Below are 15,530 nucleotides of genomic sequence, written 5' to 3' on the forward strand. Positions count from 1 at the left end.
ATGGTGACATTTACAGGACAACAGAGAAGTTTCAGTAGAAAATTTTATTCGGGATATCTTCTAACGCGCTAGTGCTAGTCCAGAGAATCACTTGAATCGCCACTGGAAATCACTGACACTGACACTCTGCTGCTAAATTTACAAAACAATTGCTAAATCTTTTCAAAAGGATCTGCTAGAGATTTATAGATTTCCGCAAATGCCTTGAGAATGAGAAGCTGCTTATGTCTATTGGGACGGTATTTCCTGGTATCTGGACAGTAATCTTTGTCCGTATAATTTATGATTGGTATTATTCTGTGCCTTGGAACGCTCATAATTGTTTGAAATTTCTCAATTATGTTAGCCATCTTTTGATTCTTCCTATCTTCGCTAAAGCCGTCAACTTTCGTTATAAAAGCAAAAATTCTCAAATCTCTCGCTGCAATAGAAATAACAATCACTACTAGCATCTCAACGTGCTGTCATATTCCTTACATCTGGTTTCATCATCAACCATTTCAATAGCCTCTCTAACGTCATGTAAAAGTCCGTCAGGAAAAGCTGCTTTGATAGATAAAACAAATATTATTGCCCAAGCTGCCATAGGTCTCTGAGGTTCCCTGTGCTCTCTTCCCAAGTTCTCTCTGTAACTTGAATCCTCTTCACTAAGAGCCCTCATCATGTTGGTTCCGTCTTCGATTTTTCCATCAGCCAGTTTTGAAATAACATCAGCAAGTGTGGCTTGATTTGGTAAGCCCATGAGGTCAAAAAACGCAGGAGCATCTCTTCTTTGATCGGGACTGAGCTTGGCGTACATATCTCTGTTGAAATCGTACTTTGTCAACTTCTTCGTTTTGGCTACGCCTCTTGAAGCTCCAACTTGCGCAATTTCTATGTATTCAGCTTCCGGATTAGTAAGGTTAATGACGTAATTGAATGAGTTGACAAGGGAGGACTTGCCACCGCCGGGTGGTCCCAAAATCAGAAACTGCTGTTTCTCAAACCTATCGATGAGATCTTCTCGGAGATGATGGACTTCTCTTTCGACAGGGTGCATATATCGAAGAAACGTGTTTCCCATTTTTGATCTCGACTCTGGCAAGTGAAATCGCAACACATTCAGCTAACTACACAAACTATAGGCGTTTTTACCCAAGCGAGAAAGCGAGAAGAGCGTTGAATTCGGGCTTTGTTTTTACCTGCCAAACCGCTCCTGAAGAGTGGGTGTAATGAAATAAAGCGTTGTGGGGAATCGCCAGTCCTTTTGACATTTGAGTATCACGTGATAGGGCGTTCCTCACATTACCGACCTTGCATGCTAGGCAGTAGTGCATTGACGAGGTGTAGGTAAACGCTATTGCTCTGCTCTGCTACGCAGTTAGAGAGAGCAGTTCCAAGTGCACGTGAATCAGGTCGCACGTGATTCGAATTAACGCCAAAGATCCACCAGAAGCTTTGCCTAGCACCAGGGCTTTGCACCTACATCTTGGAAAAATGCGTCACATTCTTTTTGGGCAGCAGCGTCGACAAGCCAAGCATACCGGGATAGTGACAGAAACGAACTTGTCACCAGATTCGTTCAGGAAAAGGCGTGTCGGGCAGAGGAGTTCGGTTTCGAAGAATTGGAAACTGAATTAGACTGGCATACGTCAAAGTGTCAGTAACAATTTGCATCCATTATATCAAACCTGTTGTTGACCGACTGTTCGTCAGCCACGCCAACAGTAGAAAGTCAGCTATGTCGCATTTCAGGCATCAGCCGGCCGAAAAGTCCTGGCATTCGTCCCTCGCTCTTGAAGAGTGCAAAATTTTCCCCGAAGAAACGGCGCAATCAATTAGCGGATCTCTTGTTCGTCGGAAGGCAGTGTGGCAAAACAACCCGGTCACAGCAACGCAACTTCCAACCCACGAGGAATCGGAAGTCAAGCGCGTTGTAGATCAAATGAAATCCTTACGCCACCCAAACGTTGTTCAGTTTTGGGGCGTGGTAGATTCGGTGGAGGTGGGGGTACACATCATTACTGAACACCTGAAGGACGATCTGACCCAACTGCTCGAACGACAACCAGACTTGTATTTCCATACTAGAGTCAACGGTTTGAAGCAAGTGGCTAATGCTCTTAGCTACTTACACTCCCGAGAGATATGTCACGGCAATTTGACACCGCGGAGCATCTTTGCTACAGATGAAGGACGACTCATTAAACTTAGTTATTTCGGGCGTATCAGTTCTTCGCCGCCGGGAGCAGTCGCCACATTTTCAGATGACATCTACTCGTACGGGTCAATCATGCGAACAATGCTGTGCGGCTATGAAAGTGAATCCATATTTCAGGATGCTATGAAGAACTATCAAAAAATCGATAAAGGAGTAGCTGACGAACTTACGTCACTGCATAAAAAATGCCGAGAGAAGAGCCTTTCGAAGCGTCCAGACGCTAAGGAAGTCGCTCGGCTAGCACCTAAAAGTGAAGAGTCAAAATTCCAAAAGAAAGATGCTAGCAACGCTTCGATACAGGCTGCGGAGTACAAGCGCAAGCTTGATGAAATAAATGCAAGCAAAAGAAAAGACGAGACCGAAATGGAAACTCTACGTGAGAAAGCAAAAACGTTAGAAAAGTCAACGAAAGAGCGAGAAAGCCTACTAGCTGAGAAGAAGCTTCAAGCAGATCTGCAAAAAGTGAAAGAACAAAAAGATACACTCACGAAGCAGTTTGAAGCAGAGAAGAAGTCCTTGGCACTAAAAGAAAAAACAGCTGAAGATGAACGCGCAAAAACCGTTCTCCTACACAGAAAAACGTTGGAAGAAAAAATGGCAGCGGAAAAAAAATGCGGCGATATGGAAAAGTTCGTAGAACAGATGAAGACTTCCAATAAACGTCAAGAAGAAGCACTAACAGAGGCCAAAAGCGAATTGGAGTCCAGCAAGAAAGATATTGCTGCAAAAGACACGGCATTACAACACCAGAAGGAGCTGCTAGAAGAAACTACAAAGAGGCTAAAAACAGCCATAGACTATGTCTGTAAAATCCAGTCCAGCGCGAGCAGTACCTTGTCACAGATACAGGTTCCAACTCTAAAACAGCCCTTGCTTATTGAAGACGTCGAAGAAGGTAATCTACACTGTAAAGTATCTGTCATATCATGCTCAGCTATAATCTAGTAGACAAAAGAAGTACAGGGAAAAAGCCGCCTCAAGGTAATAATGGTTCAACATACAAATGATATTGCATATAGCGATTATTGCCATAGAAGTGCAACGAACCACGCTGTATACCTGCCGAGCGTGCAGCACGCCGTTGGTCGACAAATCTTTTGTCGTTTACTTGCGCGTTCCACCAACGACATCCATTACGATTCTAAGCGACTACGAAAATACGTCAAAAACCATCAAGACCGCGCTTCAAAACGTTATGAAGTCGCACGAAATTAAGCCAGGGCTATCTCTAACGACAACATTACGTGGAGACTTCAAGACAGCGCATCCAACCCCTGATTCCACTTACATTTTCGTCACGCCAGTGCTGGAACGATACATAATCTGTGATCCCGAAGACCCCTCGACTGGTTTCTATAGGGAAATGTCATTACTGAAGACAAATCAAAGTAAGACGCGCGCGCACCGTTCTCTGAACGCCTCTATGCAATTGATGCCGTACAGTCATTGTCATTGTGTGCTGTGATGATGAACCGCAGCTCAATGCCAACTACTGTTCCAAGTTAAGTCGGCTCTGGGGAGGAAGTTCAAGACAACGTCGTCTCAAAGAATTAGCAGAGACCGGACGGTTTTACTCATTCCACGAAGACAAGGGCTTCAAACAATGGCAGGTGGCCTCACTTGCTGCAGCTCTTGGATTTCTTCCCAAGGTTAGCCTCAAACGTATGACCTAGTGAGTAGAATACATTATGTTATCAACAGGGACGACCACAGCCTGATCCGAGGAAAAGGTAAAATTACTGCTATTCTAAGGCAAAGCCGATAAATCGTCCCCTTTAGTCCTGAAGGTGCATGCAAAGTGTCATAGCCACGGAGAAGTCACTGCGCTTTGACCCATCTTTTCCGTACAATAAGTTCTGTCAGTCTAACTGGGCTCGTGTGAATGTTTTGGTTGAATTATTTTATCACTGTCACGTTTCTAGTCGAGCTATTACGTCAAACAGGCGTTCTCTCGCCTTCTCAATTCAGAAGGAAACACTCTGCAACTAACTAATGCACCAAAATGAGTTGAATATACGCGTAACGTCTGTAGACTGTAGGAATGCCACCAACCAGAGTTCGACATCTCTTACGATTGTACCTCAAGCGTGAGGCCCCGAAAGCGACTGTTGCGTGATCTACTCCAGCCAGAAAAGTCCAAAGTCCGTCGGAAAACCGAGAACGCAAGACTTGAAAGCAATAGTATGCCTTCCAAAGTTCAACGCAACGAGAGAGAGAACTCCGAGACGTTTCTTAACGCGCGCTTCTGTGTACACAAGAATATGACAGGGAATATTACAAATGAACACAAAGTACGTTCAACAGTCAGCCAGCCACAGTGTCAAAATAACAAAGAATTTTTACCTTCAAGTTGCTTCAAAGGGATCTAGGCAGTTGGCGCGAGTGAGAATTTTTCCGAATGCGTTGAGAATGCCGAGCTCCTTATTTTTATTAGGACGATATTTCATTTTAGCTGTGTCGTAATCATCGTCAGCTGTAAAATTGGTGATCTGCATTACCCTGTGCTTTGGGACGTTCAAAATCATTTTGAAATTTTGCGTTATGTCTTCCACTTTTTGGTCTCTTCGATCTTTATCCGTAATTTTGTCCAGTTTTGTTATAAAAGCAAAAATTCTCAAATCTTTAGCTGAAATAAAGTAAAAGTAAAAACCAGTACAATTCCATGCATCCTTACATCTCTCCTTCAATTCTTCAATTTGGCCAATAGCTTCTTTTATGTCGGTTGCAAGTCCTTCAGGAAAAGGCTCATTAGCGGATAGAACTAATATAATTGTCCAGGCGGCCATAGATTTCTGAGGTTCTCTGTGCTCTTTTCCCAAATTCTCTCTGTAACTTGGATCATCTTCACTAACGGCCGAAATCATATCAGTTCCTTCTTCGATTTTTCCATCGGCTAGCTTTGAAATGAGATCGGAAAGCGTGGCTTGATTTGGCAAGCCCACAAGATCAAAAAACGCGGGAGCCTTTCTTCTTTCATCGCCTTTGAGACAGGCATACATTTCTTTTCTGAAATCGTACTTCGTCAAGTGTCTCGTTTTTGTTTCGCCCGTTGAAGCTCCGACCTGCGCAATTTCGTCGTAATCGGCACGCGGATCGACAAGGTTAATGACGTAGTTGAAAGAGTTGACGAGAGAGGACTTGCCACACCCGGGCCGACCCAAAATCAGAAACTTTTGACCGTCAAATCTTTCAATGAGATTCTTGCGACGACGAGAAAGGCTTCCTTCGCCGAAGTGTGGAAGATGATTTCCCATATCAATCTCTCGGGACCGTACAGTGCAGTATGATCGACGCAGACTTTTTTCCGGGAAGAAACCGTTGTGGCAGTTTCGATCACGTGATAATGGGATGTCATAACTGGCCATTCACCGTTCCCAATTCTCTACAGAGTCCCCGAAACGAGAAGCAATCCTCTACTAAATCGTGTCTATGTCAGACTCCCGTCGTCAACTGCTCCAAAAGCGGCGTTCGTCTCTTGTCCTTGAAGGCTGCCCTATTACTGACCGTGACAAAGACGAGGCACATTCAACGGAGGTCCTTTTTCGTTGGAACGCGACGTGGCAAAACAATGTGGTCACAGCAACGCAGCTTCCAACCGACGACGATTCGGAAGTTCGATGCATTGTCGATCAAATGAAATCCCTCCGCCACCCAAACGTTCTTCAGTTTTGGGGTGTGGCCGATTCGGTGGAGGTGGGGGTGCACATCGTTACGGAGCACCTGAAGGAAGATCTGAACCAGTTGCTCAAGCGACTACCCAACTTGAGCTTCCCTAATAGAGTGAACGGTTTGAAGCAATTGGCTAACGCCCTTAGCTACTTACATTCCCGAGAGATAAGTCACGGAAATTTGACATCACAGAGCATTTTCGCTACGGACGAGGGACGAGTCTTGAAGCTTGCTTATTTTGGACTCGCCAGATTTTCGCAGAAACAAGAGAAATCAGCAGCATGTTCGGATGACATCCATTCGTATGGGTTGATCATGCAAATAATGCTGTGCGGCAATGAAGATCTAACCAAGTTCCAGGAAGTTATGAAGAAGTATCAAAAGACTCATAAAGGAGTAGCCGATGAACTTACGTCACTGTGTCGCAAATGCCTAGAAAAGGACCCTTCAAAACGTCCAAATGCTAGGAAAGTTGCTCAGCAAGCACCGACCGTAAAGACTGACAGTGAAACGTCAATTGAGCTTCAAATGAAAGATGCCAGCAACGCCGCTCAAGCACAAGTTCCTGAATATTTTTCTACTGAAATGAGTGCAAGCAAAAGCAAAGACGATGCCGAGATGACAACCCTACGAGAGAAAGCAAAAACGCTACAAGAGGAGAAGAAAAAGCTAGAAAGCCAATTAGCTGCAAACAAAAACCTTTTCGAAAAAGCAAAAGAAGACAGTTGCAACGAACTAGAAAAACTCAAAAAAGAGAAGATGTCTTTGAAACAAAATCTAAAAACAATTGAAGAAGACAATAAGAAAATTATCCTTCAACAGAGAAAAACCTTCGAAGAAAAAACGACAGCAGAACGAAAATGTGGCGAGATGGAAAATTTGGTAGAAAAGATGAAGACTTACAACAGAAATCAAGAAGAGGCCCTGACAGAAGCAAAAACCAAATTGGAGTCCTGCAAGAAAAGTATTGTTGCGAAAGACACGGCATTCCAACAGCAGAAGACGCTTCTAGAAGAAACTACAAAGAGGCTACAAACAGCAATAGAAAGTCTATCTGAAATCCAATCCAAAGCGAGCAGTACCTTGTCTGAGATACAGGATCCAGCTCGGAAACAGCCCTCACTTACTGAAGATCCTGATCAAGAAGGTAATATATACTGTAATGTATTGGTAAATCCTGTTACGCTTAGCAATATAATCTAGTAGGAAAAGGGTCAGGGAAAAAAACCCAGCAAGGTAAATATGCCCCAATTTACAAATGATATATACATACCAATTGTATTATAGAAATGCAATCAACCAAACTGTATGTTTGTCAAACGTGCAGCACGCCGTTGGTCGACACGTCGCTTGTTGTTCATTCGCGCGTCCGCGCGACAACATCCGTTTCAATCCTAAGCGACTACAAAAAAACGTCAAAAGCCGTCAAGGCCATGCTTGAGAATGCAATGAAGTCATAGGGAAGACCAGGCTTTTCTCCGTCGGTGCTATCGCGCGGAGACTTCAGAAAAGCGCACCTGACGCCTGATTCGACTTGCATTTTTGTCATACCAGTGCTGGAACGATATATTATCTGTGATCCCGAAGACCCGTCGACTGGTTTCTACAGGGAAATGTCATCACTGAAGACAAATCAAAGTAAGAAGTACTAATTATTGAACACCTCTATGTGAGTATTGGATGTTGTAGTCATTGTCATTGTATGCTGTGACGATGAACCACAGCCAAATTCCAATTACTCTGTCAAACTGAGTCGACTCTGGGAAGGAAGCTCAAGGCAAGGCCGTCTCAAAGAATTGGCCGAGATCGGTCGGTTTTACTCAGTCCAGGAAAGCAAGGGTTTTAGACCCTGGCAAGTGACCTCACTCGCAGCAGCTCTTGGATTTCTTCCCAAGGTTAGTCTCAAACGTCGGAACTAAAGTACGTGCGGTACAGATCATGATATCAGCAGGGACGACAACAGCCTGATCTGAAAAAAAAGTGAATGTCATAGCTTAGCTGCTGCGTAGTACAAGGCGAACTTGAAGATACTGTGCAGCCCATTTTTTCCGTACCAATTGTGTCTGTGTTGTTCAGAGCGTCCGTGTGAATGTTGAATTCACGAATTATCAATTTACTGCTTGGGTTAGCGTTCGGTCATTGCCTCCCTCATTAGGTGGGGACAATGTAATGCAAATGATGTCAGCGTGACGGTGCATCCATAGATATCCCTGATGCATCCACGCACGCAAAACACAATGACTCAGATACTTCCGCGGCATTACGCGCCCTCACACACACCCATGGATCTCGCGAAGTACGCTCTCTTGGCGTTGTGCTGCGTCTTAGCTGACGAATCAGCGGCGCAGCCGAAGAACAAAGCGGCGCTCGGATTCCAAAGTTTGGCATGGGATCACAGCGTACGAACGACCGTCTCGGTCAACGGGAGTCTGCCAGCTTGGCTTCAGGGCGCGCTTTATCGCAACGGGCCCGCCAAGTGGCTCGATTCCGCATCGGCGCACTGGTTCGCCGGATTCGCTTACTTGCAAGGATTTCACTTCAACGCGACGGCGAACACGATCGACTACGCGGCCCAGTTCGTCAAATCGACGGAATACAACGCTAGCCGTCCTCGCGAAGAATCCCCGAATACTGACGTCATACACGACCGCGAAGAATCCCCGAATACTGACGTCACCATCCGACGCGTCGATTCCGACGGAAAAGCTCACCTACTCGCAAACAGCGCTAACATACAATCCAATGAATTCGATTATCTGACACTGGACACAATCGAAGCGCCCTTTCCCTTCGACGACGACTACGGCTCGTATTTTGCACCGTCTCACGCGCAGACAGACCCTAGTGGCAATATCGTTCACTTTGCCTACTTCTACTCTCCAACGACACACTACGAGATCTACGAAATACCCTATGGGACGAGCACGAGACAATTCAAAGGCCAGGTGCAAATCTCCCAGCCAAACAAGCCTCCGCCGTTCGAGCACAGCTTAGCCTTGACCGAACACTACGTCATATTAGCCGAAATTCCAGCGCGAACGGCACCGGGACCATTTCGAAATTATACGTTCAATTCATCCACAGATACGATATGGAGAGTGGTCAGTCGCGAGACGGGACTCCAAGTGGCCGAATTCGCCAGCGATTCCTTCTTCTTCTTTCACCACGTGAACGCGTACGAAAACGAGACCGACATCGTCGTCGATCTGGTGCTCTTTCGCAATATGGACCTTCTCTATGACACCTATCTGGATGTCATACTGAACCATCCGGATAAACTGCGTGCGAGTGCGTGTCAGTCGAAGCTCGTGCGATTTGTATTGCCTATGGGAAAGACGGCTGCTAGAGTGCAAGGACGTCAACTGACTTCGCTACAGTGTCTAGAGCTGCCTACTATTCATTATGCTAAGCTCAACACGCGTCCTTATCGCTATGTATACGCTATCGGCTTTCGCAGTGCCCAAACGTCGGATATGTTCGATCAGTTGGCAAAAATCGACGTCACGACGGGCGAGTATGTGACGTGGCACGAAGACGAGTGCTACCCCGGTGAACCGATCTTCGTGCCGTCGCCCGAGGAGAAGTCGGAGGACGACGGCGTCATATTGTCACTGGTTTTGGACGTACGACGCAAATCCTCTTTCCTTCTAATATTGGATGCCAAGTCGTTTGGTCTGATTGCGAAAGCTGATTTGGCACCATACTATGCTCCCTTCGGATTTCACGGGAGACAGTATAGTGACCTCTAAACTAAGGCTCTGTCCTATCATTTGTTGTGTTTTGGACACAGCTGCTAGTTTAGTTGACTTCTAAACACTTTCGATGCTTACACTAACGCGCAAGGTATCGCCTGACTCCACGTATCATATATTAGCACGCGCTTATCCCCCCTCAAAAATAGTACACGGTTCGAGTTTCCTCTCGCGGGGTCCCTCTCACTTGGGAAACTCGAATTTGGGAAATTCGGACAAGTTTCCACCACCGTATAGCCTATTGAGCTTCTCTCTTTCACTGGCGACGTGCGCTTCCACTTCGGGCGTCGCGTCGACCAATTTCCCGGGCGCTTTCTTCGCCTTCGCCTGATAGTCGCGAATTTTTATTAAGAAGAGCTTCTGAACGGGATCCATGTCCTTTTCGGCGGCGCGAAAGAGCGTCGCGACGGAGAAACGGCGAGTCCAAAACAACGACGCCATCTTGAGAAGACGACTTAACAGTCCCGGATGTGCATACAGCGAGCCTTGATTACTATAGTGCACGCAAAAACATATACGTTGAATATACGTAGCGCCAGTAGTCTGGATTTTTACTCTAAATTCTTTCGTTCAGCATACCAATTCACTTGTTAGACTATGGTCACCACCACTGCCTGGTGACTGAGAGTGACTTGGGGGTGGGGGTGATAGATCTGCTTCCTTTTCCTTTCCATCAAACGTCTTGAGATCAATATCATTTCCCTGTTCTATTTCATTTTCCGGTTCACTGCGCCTATTCGTGTACTGATAAGGTGCTGGACCGACAAGGCTCAGTACGACGGGAAGAAAGCCGAGACTGTGAAACAAGCCACAGACGACTACGAGGAAAAACACCTACGAGGAATCATTAGTACATCAAAAAAATACATCATAGACTAGAACCTTAAAAAACGTCGTAAAGACGTATGATCCAGAGCCAGCTAATAGGACAAAGGCGAGAAAAGTACTGAAGCCTCCGTTCCACACAGCTGCGCCAATGACGTGTAGAGTGTGTATCATCCTCTCTATCCCGCCAAGAAAGAATCAATATAAAGAGGTGCGCGTAAGCATAGACGTGTGCCAGACCGTCTCTTGTCTTTGCATCGGCGTTGGGAATCAGAAAAGTGTGAGTCATGTGAGCCGAGTAGTCGACAGCGAGACCAATCGCTAGAACCAAAACGACCGTCGTCACCGTATCAACTGTAAGGCCCCAGAAATGCATCAGTCCAGCAACATCAACCTGAAAGAAACGATATCCATCAAAGGGTATATTGGACAGGCGCACTAAAATAGGAAAGCTCACCAGAGTCAAAGTCACGCAAATCAGAACGAGTATCGAGCCCCACAGATCGGCCAAGAGAAGAAGAGTGACGATGAATACGCAGAGAAGAGCGAGACCGAGATTGCGAAACAACTCTCGCCGAATCACCTAGGGAACCCCCACGCCCAATCAAAAGGACGAGTCCCATTTCCTTTGTTTCTCACTCACCAGATTGCCTTCCCAATTCAAGTAAAGTTCCGAATAGGCAAACGGCTTTTTGGGAGTCAAAATCACCGAATCCACAGATTCGCGTATGCTGACCATAGCGTCGACTTCCTCCGTCGTCGAATCGAGCCGAATATGCTCAGCAGGAATTCTTGTTGCCTAAACAGAGTCACTCGTATGCTTCCGCGTAGACGTCCAACGCGAGCCGTACAATGATAACGCCGTTATTGTCGAAAACGACGTCCTTTACGTATGAGCGACCGCTGGAGACGTTGTAGAGGAAACTTTGAACGTCAGCATAAAAATCTGCTGACGACGTAGCTACGGCTAGAACGAAAGATGAAATCCTTTTCAGTAACACGTTTTTTGCACTCACTTCCGTTCTTCCATTCCTGATACGCAGCATACCAACTGTCAACAGAAAACGAATCGATGTAGGGATCATTTTTCATTTTATCCTCCAATTGCACGAGCATATCTTGCTCTTCAAAGTACTTCACATTTCCTAAGGAGGACGACTCGAAAAAAGACCCAACAAGCAAGCGCGTCAACGCTAACCAGTATAGGCTGCAGTAGCTACCCCGCTGGACGGAAAGTACTGAACAAAAACAGAAATATTTAAAATCGCAATAATAATAATAATAATAATAATTAGGTCATCCTCATACCTTTTCCTGCGCGTCGAAGTAGTCCAGCACATATGAGTTGCTTGGTAGAAACCATCTGAAATCGAATTCCCTCTTCAGCTCAGTGACACCGTACACGCTCGCCCCAAACAAGCCACACGTGGCCAAAATAACGAATACCTAAATAATGGAAATGGAGATGCGCGACTGTCTCCGTTAGTTTCCTTTTCGTACTTTCATTGGCCATTTTGTCAGAAGTCGAGCATACGAGCCTCCAATGAATTTCTTGAGCCAGCCGCTCTTGAATGGCCACCGCGGCCAGCAGCATGCCGACGGTTCATAATTAGACGGCAAAAGAATGCAGCAACAAGCGTCAAGCTTTTTATCAGCCCTAGTAGTCAAAGCGTAAGAACAATGAGTCCTATGTGCGACAGCACGTGTTATTGCCTGTATCCGTCAATAGCAAGGAAAGCCAGGAAGAAGGTGACCTGAAAAACGAAGTCCAGAAATATTCCTAGAGCGATTAATTAAAATATAATAAAAGAGGAGAGAGGGAGCGACGCGAATAGTACCAATGCCAGCATAAACGCAAAATGACCGCAGTGCCGGAAGAACCTAAACGCAGAAAGTAACTCAACAAAAAACAAAGAGAGGATATCCGCATACCGTTGTTGAACCGACGAGAAAGGCAACCAAATCGGTAAAAGACGTGACAGTGACAGAGACGCCCTATAGAACGAAAAAATTGCCACGGTACAGTACTACATCATCGGTCCCCAACTCACCGCCTTCTTCAGCGCCTTGGCCGTTCGCTCGGACACGTGGAGCTCGCGATCCTTCGCCGACAGATTCTCCCACGCCGCCACGATGACGAACATGTCGTCGACTCCGATTCCGATGAGCAGGAAAGGCAGCACCGAGTGAACGGGCCCGTAGAAGAGACCGAAGGCGCTGCACAAGCCGAACGAGGCGCCGATGCCGAGGCCCGCGCTGATGACGCCCGCAAAGGATAGCCACGCTTTCTGATGAAGTACGTTGCACTCGCCGAGACTGATGCAGACGTAGAATATGATTACGGCGTAGCCGGCGGCGAGGAGTAGAAGATCGTTCTGAATCGATTTTCCGGCTTCTTCGGTGAAGCCCGATTCGGAGAAAGCGTAGGCGTCGAAGAGAGCGTTTTCTTTCAGAACGACGTCTTGGGCGGCCGATTCGAAATCAGACGCTCTCTCGTCAATCTAAATTATGCCGTCATTTAATCAGTATTTATTTATTTATTTATTTATTTATTTATTACCAATTCGCCTGTTCTCTCATTGAGGGTCTCGTTGGCCGTGATGAAGTAGCCTATGTTGAGAGCTGTTGCTTTGGTGATGTAGCCGGCTTCGTTTCGCTCGATGCCGCCAATCCATCTGGTTATGTTTGCATCTCCTCCATTCCATGGGCTAGAAAGAAATAGTAATTAATTAATTAAGTATTTCTCTACTATAATATTACTCTTGTAAATTCGGATTGTTTATCTGCGTTTGGACGTCCACTAGAGTCAGCCCGTCAATGACGGTCTTGTTGAATTTCCACAGAGCCAGCAGACTGCTGAAGAAACACCGACGCGGAAATCGTCTACACAAGAACATTCCAGAAACGGGAAAAGAAGAGCACAAAAGAAATCGTACGTGAAACAAAAGTCGGTATACGTTTGACCATGCTCCTTATAGAAGTCCGAGTCCGGCGACGCGACGTCGAGAATCTTCACGTGAAGATCGTAAATCTGAAATTCAAAAATTGAAATCTTTGCGATATACAAACTAAGACAGCAAGGCCACAAGTAACACACACACACACACACACACACATCATAATAATATATGTAACTATATGTAACTATAAACAAAGCTCCAACCTGGCGAAGAATCGTCGGATCGAGTACGTTTCCGTTCGCCTTCGCTTCGACGACGACCAGAAGAGCGCGCGTCGTCTCGGGAAAATTCTCCTCGACCCACACCTTGTGATCGATTGAGTCGGCGCCCGACGGAACCCAGAGCTTGTCGCTGCGACTTTCCTGTCGAAATCGTATCATGCCGGCGAGACAGAGTGCGGCGAAGGCGAGCGATAAGCCGATCGTCCAACCGGGGTGCTTTCCGACCGTTCGTCCGAGCCTTGCGTTTGCGAACGAATGCGCATTATAATATTTGCTGCAGGTATATCTCTGACTCACTTTTCGAAGAAGGCTTCGAGGTTCGTTTCGATGAAGCCGCTCACTTTTCTCAAGCAACTGCAGTTGCAATTGCATCCAGATGAGCAACAGTCGTCCGAGGTTTCTTCTCGCGTCATTGCACGCGCTTCGGTAGTGAAGTGAAGCGTTCGTGACTTGGTACGGTCGTTATCTAGCGACGCCTGCCCGGATGCACGTGAGGAGTGTGAGGCCTCGATCACAGATCCGTGCCTCGATGAATAAATTAGATTTCGAAATAGAACATCGCCCGTCTACTAATTTCTTAACCCATAACATTATCTCTCGACTGCTTAAAAGTATTTCATTTCAAGCACATTGCTCGGAATAGACTTTTGCTCTGCGGAAGACTAGTAGATGCCATTGGTCATTGGAATTTCATTAGAATGTTTACCTTAGCTGCAAGAGAAGTTGAGCTCGATCTATTTGCCCTTCAGTCCCCTTCAAAATTACAACAACAACGTCGTCTGCGCCGGGTTTTTGTTCCAGTCCGATACCGCATCCAGATGTCTCTCTGTGACCAAAACAAACTGGTTCGTGTCGCCCCATAATTAGAATTAAAAACTACGTCAGTTTTTTGACGTTTTCACCGTTTTGTCCGAGAATGCATTCCATGACCTGTGCGTCACGCGCAATCTTAATTTGCGTTAGCCGCGAAACTGCGGATATGAGTCACCTTCACGTGAAGATTGGCACGCGTGGATAATTGACCTTCGGCTGTTGCCTCCAGTGGCGAGAAATCCAACAAAGCTATCTCTTTCGTGTACACAAATTCAACGCCGCGAGATTTATATATATGGTCATGATGTACCTTGGACTCCGATACCAGGCGGCGTTCCAGAGAAGCCACCGCGACGTCCTCTATGCCCCTGGCCATAGTTGCTAACGTCTATAGAAGCAAAAGTCAATGAGAGCCTTAGCTACCCTAAGTGCCTATTTTTTAGAAAGAGGCACTGGCATAAAAAAGAGATTTTGGACTATAAGACATCACTGCATCCCTGCCATGCACTGATATCTAAATTTATGTCAACGGATCGGCTCGCAGTAACTACAGACAGGGAAAGTACCAACATAGACATTACCTCTACTAACGCGAAAATCAAAGGCGATGAACTACATGTATGCAAACCTGAACTCATTCTTCCTGGCCTTGTGTACCTGGAGTCGCGAGGGAGATCAAAGGTGCGCGAAGAGGTGCAGAGGCGCCCGGATAAACGTTACAAAGACGGGCTCTTTCCGCACGCATATAAGAACACATACATGTAATTAGAATTTCTCTCTTGCCTTAATTCCATCAGAAAATAAGCCTAAGAAAAATTCAGAAATATTTATTCCAGGCATCATTTGGCAGCTGCTCGCTCACAACTTCAACATCGTTCAATAGCTACAGTACGTCATCCACAGGTTGTGAGTGTCTTAGAGCATCTCAAAGAAACGATCGACTCACTTCCTGGTCTTGCTCTACTTCGACGCCAAATATGCTCTCTTCTTCTTTTGATAGAGTCACTTTTTGTATGTTTTTCTGGCGGATTGCTTCATGCATCTAGAGCGGCCGTCGGTCCCCCCCCCCCCCCCCCCCCCCCCCCCCCCC

The 15,530-nt window shown here is 46.1% G+C and overlaps 7 protein-coding genes across 17 annotated transcripts in view; 3 read left to right on the forward strand and 4 right to left on the reverse strand.

Annotated features, from left to right (window-relative positions):
* Positions 1-45: 45 nt before the first annotated feature.
* LOC136192389 (uncharacterized) lies at positions 46-4,426 on the reverse strand. 3 transcript variants are annotated; one of them, XM_065980962.1, is made up of 14 exons: positions 4,281-4,426; positions 3,775-3,869; positions 3,606-3,713; positions 3,489-3,553; positions 3,202-3,349; positions 3,034-3,141; positions 2,628-2,980; positions 2,499-2,572; positions 2,371-2,444; positions 2,115-2,321; positions 1,524-2,066; positions 1,135-1,467; positions 478-1,077; positions 46-421 (listed from the first exon to the last, which is right to left on the reverse strand). In XM_065980962.1, exons 13-14 carry the CDS (start codon positions 1,061-1,063, stop codon positions 153-155), a joined length of 855 nt encoding a protein of 284 aa, XP_065837034.1. In that variant the 5' UTR covers positions 1,064-1,077; positions 1,135-1,467; positions 1,524-2,066; positions 2,115-2,321; positions 2,371-2,444; positions 2,499-2,572; positions 2,628-2,980; positions 3,034-3,141; positions 3,202-3,349; positions 3,489-3,553; positions 3,606-3,713; positions 3,775-3,869; positions 4,281-4,426; the 3' UTR covers positions 46-152. The 3 variants fall into 3 exon arrangements, with proteins under 3 accessions (XP_065837034.1, XP_065837035.1, XP_065837033.1); XM_065980963.1 differs by having other exon boundaries at positions 3,202-3,428; XM_065980961.1 differs by having other exon boundaries at positions 1,524-1,611; positions 1,671-2,066; positions 3,202-3,553.
* LOC136192372 (uncharacterized) lies at positions 1,653-4,844 on the forward strand. 2 transcript variants are annotated; one of them, XM_065980924.1, is made up of 6 exons: positions 1,653-3,095; positions 3,149-3,181; positions 3,235-3,588; positions 3,644-3,849; positions 3,902-3,930; positions 3,980-4,844. In XM_065980924.1, exons 1-6 carry the CDS (start codon positions 1,721-1,723, stop codon positions 4,005-4,007), a joined length of 2,025 nt encoding a protein of 674 aa, XP_065836996.1. In that variant the 5' UTR covers positions 1,653-1,720; the 3' UTR covers positions 4,008-4,844. The 2 variants fall into 2 exon arrangements, with proteins under 2 accessions (XP_065836996.1, XP_065836995.1); XM_065980923.1 differs by having other exon boundaries at positions 3,146-3,181; positions 3,980-4,843.
* Positions 4,448-8,716, reverse strand: LOC136192387 (uncharacterized). 6 transcript variants are annotated; one of them, XM_065980954.1, is made up of 9 exons: positions 7,891-8,716; positions 7,519-7,838; positions 7,143-7,472; positions 6,952-7,068; positions 6,700-6,898; positions 6,569-6,646; positions 6,361-6,496; positions 6,024-6,301; positions 4,448-5,972 (listed from the first exon to the last, which is right to left on the reverse strand). In XM_065980954.1, exon 9 carries the CDS (start codon positions 5,563-5,565, stop codon positions 4,546-4,548), a length of 1,020 nt encoding a protein of 339 aa, XP_065837026.1. In that variant the 5' UTR covers positions 5,566-5,972; positions 6,024-6,301; positions 6,361-6,496; positions 6,569-6,646; positions 6,700-6,898; positions 6,952-7,068; positions 7,143-7,472; positions 7,519-7,838; positions 7,891-8,716; the 3' UTR covers positions 4,448-4,545. The 6 variants fall into 6 exon arrangements, with proteins under 6 accessions (XP_065837026.1, XP_065837029.1, XP_065837027.1 ...); XM_065980957.1 differs by having other exon boundaries at positions 6,024-6,214; positions 6,283-6,301; positions 6,569-6,898; XM_065980958.1 differs by having other exon boundaries at positions 4,449-4,826; positions 4,875-5,972; positions 6,569-6,898; positions 7,891-8,706.
* LOC136192373 (probable serine/threonine-protein kinase DDB_G0284251) lies at positions 5,522-8,009 on the forward strand. Of its 3 annotated transcripts, none has more exons than XM_065980925.1 (5): positions 5,522-7,016; positions 7,073-7,105; positions 7,157-7,507; positions 7,559-7,764; positions 7,821-8,009. In XM_065980925.1, exons 1-3 carry the CDS (start codon positions 5,630-5,632, stop codon positions 7,327-7,329), a joined length of 1,593 nt encoding a protein of 530 aa, XP_065836997.1. In that variant the 5' UTR covers positions 5,522-5,629; the 3' UTR covers positions 7,330-7,507; positions 7,559-7,764; positions 7,821-8,009. The 3 variants fall into 3 exon arrangements, with proteins under 3 accessions (XP_065836997.1, XP_065836999.1, XP_065836998.1); XM_065980927.1 differs by having other exon boundaries at positions 7,076-7,105; XM_065980926.1 differs by lacking the exons at positions 7,559-7,764; positions 7,821-8,009 and having other exon boundaries at positions 7,157-7,519.
* Positions 8,094-9,723, forward strand: LOC136192375 (beta,beta-carotene 15,15'-dioxygenase-like). The gene has a single exon (XM_065980928.1). It carries the CDS (start codon positions 8,107-8,109, stop codon positions 9,616-9,618), a length of 1,512 nt encoding a protein of 503 aa, XP_065837000.1. The 5' UTR covers positions 8,094-8,106; the 3' UTR covers positions 9,619-9,723.
* A 367-nt stretch (positions 9,724-10,090) lies between these two features.
* Positions 10,091-14,116, reverse strand: LOC136192365 (patched domain-containing protein 3-like). The gene is made up of 19 exons (XM_065980912.1): positions 13,925-14,116; positions 13,610-13,865; positions 13,383-13,477; positions 13,207-13,329; positions 13,007-13,154; positions 12,498-12,947; positions 12,379-12,441; positions 12,285-12,327; positions 12,160-12,226; positions 11,947-12,103; positions 11,755-11,892; positions 11,645-11,684; positions 11,463-11,591; positions 11,298-11,413; positions 11,090-11,245; positions 10,904-11,029; positions 10,687-10,840; positions 10,504-10,625; positions 10,091-10,455 (listed from the first exon to the last, which is right to left on the reverse strand). Exons 1-19 carry the CDS (start codon positions 14,038-14,040, stop codon positions 10,192-10,194), a joined length of 2,763 nt encoding a protein of 920 aa, XP_065836984.1. The 5' UTR covers positions 14,041-14,116; the 3' UTR covers positions 10,091-10,191.
* Positions 14,117-15,156: 1,040 nt separating this feature from the next.
* Positions 15,157-15,530, reverse strand: part of LOC136192193 (heterogeneous nuclear ribonucleoprotein K homolog) — a 3,098-nt gene continuing 2,724 nt past the window's right edge. The window contains exon 16 of the mRNA XM_065980714.1: positions 15,157-15,246. Coding sequence (XP_065836786.1) covers positions 15,157-15,246 — 90 coding nt within the window. The remainder of the gene's footprint in view (positions 15,247-15,530) is intronic.

This window comes from Oscarella lobularis, chromosome 10 (genome assembly GCF_947507565.1).
Source record: "Oscarella lobularis chromosome 10, ooOscLobu1.1, whole genome shotgun sequence".
In the NCBI taxonomy this organism is placed as follows: domain Eukaryota; kingdom Metazoa; phylum Porifera; class Homoscleromorpha; order Homosclerophorida; family Oscarellidae; genus Oscarella; species Oscarella lobularis.

What these genes read in the sequence shown, in the direction of transcription:
- LOC136192375 (XM_065980928.1), top strand. Translation starts at nt 8,107, where the DNA reads ATGACTCAGATACTTCCGCGGCATTACGCGCCCTCACACACACCCATG.
- LOC136192365 (XM_065980912.1), bottom strand. Translation starts at nt 14,040, where the DNA reads ATGACGCGAGAAGAAACCTCGGACGACTGTTGCTCATCTGGATGCAAT. An exon ending in TGACAAAATGGCCAATGAAA is followed by an intron (nt 11,893 to 11,946) that starts GTACGAAAAGGA and finishes TCCATTATTTAG; the next exon opens with GTATTCGTTATTTTGGCCAC. An exon ending in TGAATTGGGAAGGCAATCTG is followed by an intron (nt 11,030 to 11,089) that starts GTGAGTGAGAAA and finishes GGGGTTCCCTAG; the next exon opens with GTGATTCGGCGAGAGTTGTT.
- LOC136192373 (XM_065980925.1), top strand. Translation starts at nt 5,630, where the DNA reads ATGTCAGACTCCCGTCGTCAACTGCTCCAAAAGCGGCGTTCGTCTCTT. An exon ending in TGAAGATCCTGATCAAGAAG is followed by an intron (nt 7,017 to 7,072) that starts GTAATATATACT and finishes AATATAATCTAG; the next exon opens with TAGGAAAAGGGTCAGGGAAA. An exon ending in AGGGAAAAAAACCCAGCAAG is followed by an intron (nt 7,106 to 7,156) that starts GTAAATATGCCC and finishes ATTGTATTATAG; the next exon opens with AAATGCAATCAACCAAACTG.
- LOC136192389 (XM_065980962.1), bottom strand. Translation starts at nt 1,063, where the DNA reads ATGGGAAACACGTTTCTTCGATATATGCACCCTGTCGAAAGAGAAGTC. An exon ending in GGTTGATGATGAAACCAGAT is followed by an intron (nt 422 to 477) that starts GTAAGGAATATG and finishes TTTCTATTGCAG; the next exon opens with CGAGAGATTTGAGAATTTTT.
- LOC136192372 (XM_065980923.1), top strand. Translation starts at nt 1,721, where the DNA reads ATGTCGCATTTCAGGCATCAGCCGGCCGAAAAGTCCTGGCATTCGTCC. An exon ending in TATTGAAGACGTCGAAGAAG is followed by an intron (nt 3,096 to 3,145) that starts GTAATCTACACT and finishes GCTATAATCTAG; the next exon opens with TAGACAAAAGAAGTACAGGG. An exon ending in ATTACTGAAGACAAATCAAA is followed by an intron (nt 3,589 to 3,643) that starts GTAAGACGCGCG and finishes GATGCCGTACAG; the next exon opens with TCATTGTCATTGTGTGCTGT.
- LOC136192387 (XM_065980955.1), bottom strand. Translation starts at nt 5,565, where the DNA reads ATGGCCAGTTATGACATCCCATTATCACGTGATCGAAACTGCCACAAC.